We start from the raw sequence: 5,458 nt of genomic DNA, 5'->3' as shown, positions 1-5,458 counted from the left end.
AAGTGCCAGGTATCCCTTCCAGGTCAGTCTAAACAATAGCAATACTAGGTAAACAAGTTAACCCTATAATGACTGGATTGTCAGACCTTGTAAATACATATGTTTCCAACACTGAGCAGTGGTGTGAAGCACCCACTGGCAGTGGGGGATGCCCCGCTACCAGCGTGGACCTGGCAACCCTAGTGGTGAGCTACCCTGAGGACCTCTTGGGCTTTGTGGGAGGGCACAGTTAATTAATCAGTCAGCTCCAGGTTGATGGCAGAGAGCAGCAGCAGCTGCTGAATGGGGATGTACCGGCCATTTAACTTACAGGGAAAGTCCCTGGCGGGCTGCTGCTGGGGGCACCAATGGGCAGCCAAGAGCAAGCAGAGCCAAGCCCAGTAGCTCTGCCAGTACCACAGGTACCACTCACCTCTGCCCTGACCAGGGGCACTAGGGATAGATGTTGGCAGTGGGTGAGCTGACATCGCTCGTTGGTGTTGCTAGCTAGTTCTGGGCTGAGCGGTTCCTGCAGCAATGGCTTGTAACCCTGCAGGGACCAGTCGTCCTGGGCTGCTTCTGGGCCATCTCAACTACCCTTGGTTCCGACCTGCACTTTCCTAGTTCCACTCAGCCATCTTTGCTCAACAGATGAAATCCAATGATTCAGTCAAGCTGCGGCCAGTTTTCGTCCAGTTCCGGGCTTTCGGCTCAAGGTTTTTCTCTGCCTCCCTGTCGCTGGCACAAATTGGAGTGTTGTCTCCATTCAGTGGGCTCTTTACTCAGATGGGTTTTCTCCCCCCCCCCCCGCCCTTTGGCTCGCAGAGTTCAATCTGCAGGTAGGCGACAAGCAAAGGGAAGCCGAAGAGGCCATGCGGAAGCTTCCTCTCATAAGCACCATGGTCACCAGTGCCAACGAGAAGACCAGGCGTGCAGAAGAGGCCTTGGGCACGGCTGTTACGGAAGCAGAGGAGGCCCGAAGAATGGCTGGGGAGGCAAAGGAGATCGCTGTGGGCATTGATCAGGTATGTGGGAATGGAAGGAGTTGCACTGAGAGGAGTCCTCCTGGGCAGGTGGGAGAGCAGTCCTGGCTGCCCAGCCACACAGGTTGGTTTCCTTGTAAACTTGAAATTGCATCCTCCTCCATCCTGGATGCCCAGGTTGGCTCACAATCTGTTACCCAGAACAGTGTAGACTAAAATATATTGTCACTCTCTTCCTAGGCTTAGGCTCCAGTTTGTCAAAGGCTCAAGCAGTCCACTGGCTCTATACCAGGGGTGTCGAACTCATTTGTTATGACGGTCAGATCTGACATAAATGAGACCTTGTTGGGCCGGGCCATGTGTGCCATAAAATGTAATGCCAGGTAGCAGAGATATAAACTTTACAGAGGACGCAAACGTGTGTTTTTTTACTTAAAATAAAAACATGCTTAAAACAGCACTCTTGCAATATTTTGTTTATTTAACAGTGTCTGATAACTGACACCTCTTGCACTGGATTATTGCATCAAAATGTCTGTGCTGTTGCAATCTTGAGTAGGCTGTTCAGGTGTATATCCGTAAGCTGCAAATCTACGATGACGCAGCAGCAGCAGAACTGGAAGAAGCAGAAGAAGACAGCCAGTTGCACTGTGGGTCTGATAGAAGCCCTCCGGCGGTCCGATCTGGCCCCCGGGCCATATGTTTGACACCCCTTCTGTATACAGGTCTACGTATGTACCCTGTAGAATCCAGTGCTGGTTAGAGTTGAAGCTGGGGGGCTTCGTTGAGGCTGTAATGGAAACATGAAACTGATTGATGGAAACAGGGCCAGCAATACAGGGAATCTAATGGGACCCATCAAAGGAGATATCTCTACCAGTATCTTTCACTCAGTACTATTTTTGATATGTCTAACTGGATTTTTTGGATTTGTTGAAGTCTAAACTGTTGCTGAGTGGCTCCACGGATGAAGCCACCGAACCTGTTGTTTCAAATACTCATGATGCCTTTCTTGATTTTCGTTGCCGGGGACCTTCCTGACTCATGAGTATTTCCATCTGTTGTTTTGTGGTCTTTGCTTCTCCAGGAAATAGGAAGGCTGACCTTGGAAGCCAACAGGACAGCAGATGGGGTCTTGGCTCTGGAGAAAGGGATAATGTCTTTGCAAAGAGAGGCCCGGGAAGTGGAAAGCCAACTGCAAAGAAAAGGGCTGGAGGTTGACCTGGATGCCTCCATGGCACAGGAGGTGAGTTTTGTAACTCTTCTGTCTTTTTTCAAAGGGATTCTGGAGAAAAGACGCTAATATTTGTGATTGTTGTCCTTTACCAAGGCTGTTCAGATGTCCCAGAGAGCAAAAGCAGATGCGGCAGGTGCCGGAGGTGCTGTCCAAGGGGTGCTGGGGGCCTTGGAAGACGTTCTGCGCCTGATGGGTAAGAGTAGGCCCGTATCTACAGTGGGGCATCTCGGGGCATGGCCCCCTGACTTATTGCCAAGCCCCCCCCGACTTCCCATCCAGCCCAGGCGCTCCCTTGGGTGTGTGTGCAGGGGTGTGTGTGGGGTGCCCCCGGACTTATTTAAAATCCTGGCTATGGGTCTGGGTAAGAGACAAGGCTTTTTTTTAATGATTAAAGCCACAATCATTCCTTGGCTTCATCAGTTGATTAACTGCATAAAACTTCCACTGATTAATCTGTAGAAGGTGGTTTTAATCCATGAGGGAAAATTTCAGGCTGAGCATTAAGGGTTGGCTTTTTAAAAGATTGTTTTGGTTCTTGCATGTTGTCGTGATGAGGAATGAAAAAGAAACACGGGTGGCTTTTATATTGCTTCTGATACCTCAAAAACGCTATTCTAACGAAGCCTTGGTACATAACTGATTAATTAATTTCATTATATATAAATAGATCAATTCATTAGTCAGTTCGTCAGTTTAAAAGACAACTGATTGTGCCTTTTTAACTCTCTGAAATGCAACATTTCCATTGTACAGGGTCTTGCTTTGATACCCGTTTTGCTGTATTTGGGTTTACAGCCCAGATGAACCAGAATAGGAAAACTGAGTGGCGGCTATCCAATGCAAGCGGGGATAAATAGCTTCTCTCAGTGCTCTGTTGCGTGGCTGGGAATTATGCTAAGACCTTTGGAGTTCCAGTCTAGATGCACGCCCAAGGGCCCAAACAAACACAATGCTGGGGTTTCTGTGCACAGAGCTCCAAAAGTTTTTTTTTTTTTTTTTAAAGGCAGGGGGGGGGAATCCCATTTTGAATCAGGGCCAGGGGAGGGCAGAATTGGGCCCTTTCCCCTTTGTGCCATTTTCATGATGTAGAATCTGAGAGGGTGAATACACCAGTCCAGTATACAGTGCCTATTGTGTTTTGCCCCAATGAGGCAAATAGCAACTCACCAGAACTTTCAACTGGTCAAATGGCACTGGAGGGGAGGTTTCCCTACTACATACCATGGTCCTGATCCAATGATGGATTCCAAGTGTCTGCACTAGGGAGGGGGAACCTCTTGGCCATTCCCAGATGTTTTGGCTCATAGCATGGCAGTCCCAGATGTTTTGGCTCTTAGTTGCTTGACCTCTCCTTGCTCTCTCTTCTCCTGGCAGGGTTATGTTTTGTGGTCTAAGGGGAAGAATTACACATTGTGAGACAAACACAGAGTTCTCAGCTCTGTGATGCAAGAGAGGGGTATAACTGTCATAGAAAATATGTCGGTGTAGGGGTACTGAACCCTTCGCACATTGCTGATTCTCCCCTATAAAATCAACCCCCATTTATGTTACCTTAGCAGACATTATGGATTTCGTCCTCTTCATCCTGTGTAGACCCAGAAGCATTTTTGTGGTCAAAGTGTGCACTTAAAGCGTCTTTGATCTAGAGGTTTCTGGAAAATTGCACACATACATATGGGAATTAAATGAAAATTACTTCAGTCCTAAACGGTCTACATTCTGAGCCTGTCTCAGGTTCGCTTGATTAGTTAAAACAACTTAATTACATTCTTGTGGTGGACTGCGGGACTCTCAAGATAACTTGTCCATTTCGATCTATATGAGAATTAATTTACTTCATGTGTGAGAGAACAGAGCCACCACAAGAGGGACATGACAGCTGTTCTACGCACAGATTATAAAGAGAGGCAACAAGTCCTCATGTGTGAGTCTGCATTCAGGAGGTTGGGATTGTGCCTGCTTTTTGTCCCGATGTTGGGTATGGCTTTGTCATTTGAAGTGGATCTGTGTGCTCTTTACGGCCCAATTGAAATTGGGACTGTGCACATTGGGCGTTAGACAAGTAGACCTTAGATCACATGGATGTGAGTGGGGGGCAATTGCACCCGATGATAGAGTGAGAAGCCGTCATTTTACTTATTCTCCACGTTGAGAGCTTTGCATGCCATGGAGGCTTTTGTGAACAGGGTTAAGTGTGGTCCAATCATTAGAGCAGTTGGGCTTGTACATGGAGGACCTGTTTGCATGTGGAAGTAGCATTGGGCACCCATGGAATATGTGCCTTCAGATAGTTTCACTTACAGGCTGTCCGTTCCCCCCGTTGTCATTTCATACAGACCAACCACAGGCTGTGGACGAGCAAGGTGTGACCATGCTTGAAGCGAATCTTGCTAAGGCCAGAAGGAGAAACATCGAGTTAAAAGAACTGATGTTGCAGCTGGAGGAAACAGCCAGCCGGCAGAAACTCCGGATCCAAACGTTAGAGAGGAGCATCACTGAGATCCTTGCCGACATCAAGAACCTGGAGGAGATCCGTGATAATCTCCCCACAAAATGCTACAACATACAGCCCATTGAGAGACCTTGAAGACTTTGAGGGCAGAGGGGGCAGACTGATATGGGTTCCGTTCATCAGGTCTTGCACACAAATGTTAGGGTTAGGCCAAGGGTTTGGGCTTATAGGAGAGATCCAGGCCTCCTAGGGACTAGCTGTCTGTGACGCAGCTGAATGGATCTTTTTCGAGTTCAGTTCATCAGGCCTGGATGACAGTTTGCCTCATTGTGGGTAGCAATGTAACCACGCCACCACCATTGGGAAAGATTCCAGATGTCCCATTCCTGGGATGCAAAGAAGAGACCGGGCTGTTTGATGAAGAAGCTGACCATGACCGGCTTGGCATGCAAGAGACTGTGTTACTCGAAAATATACCGGCAGAATGTGCCCTGCTCAGTGTGTGGATGTAGCCAAAATTTGTAACCAACAGCTGAACCTGAACACCCCCCAGCATCCTTTCAGGTTATCCCAGCCTTATTTAATGTAATAAGATGGAAGTCATGCTCTTCTAAACTAATTGTGCTCGGTTATCTATTCTTGCTGTGGATGGTCCTTCACTTTCATTCCTCCCCCAGTTGCTTTTTCATCAAAAACCAAATTACTCACACTGCAAAAGGGTAGGATAAATTTTGGATGCTGGGAAAATATGTGCTAAGGTTGCCAACCTCCAGGTAGCACCTGGAGCTCTCCCGCTATTACAATGAC

The 5,458-nt window shown here is 47.8% G+C and overlaps 1 protein-coding gene across 1 annotated transcript in view; it reads left to right on the top strand.

Annotated features, from left to right (window-relative positions):
- The window catches only part of LOC107112886 (laminin subunit gamma-2-like), a gene marked incomplete at its 5' end in the record, with an annotated part of 29,208 nt that extends 23,750 nt beyond the window's left edge, over positions 1–5,458 (top strand). The window contains 4 exons of the mRNA XM_015414083.1: positions 805–1,004; positions 2,050–2,208; positions 2,293–2,392; positions 4,536–5,458. Of these exons, the coding sequence (XP_015269569.1) occupies positions 805–1,004; positions 2,050–2,208; positions 2,293–2,392; positions 4,536–4,786 (710 nt within the window). The remainder of the gene's footprint in view (positions 1–804; positions 1,005–2,049; positions 2,209–2,292; positions 2,393–4,535) is intronic.

The sequence above is a fragment of the Gekko japonicus genome, unplaced genomic scaffold, assembly GCF_001447785.1.
Source record: "Gekko japonicus isolate JY-2015 unplaced genomic scaffold, Gekko_japonicus_V1.1 scaffold3580, whole genome shotgun sequence".
In the NCBI taxonomy this organism is placed as follows: Eukaryota; Metazoa; Chordata; class Lepidosauria; order Squamata; family Gekkonidae; genus Gekko; species Gekko japonicus.
The sequence above is the reverse complement of the archived record's forward strand: the minus strand, read 5'-3'. Positions and strand labels throughout refer to the sequence as shown.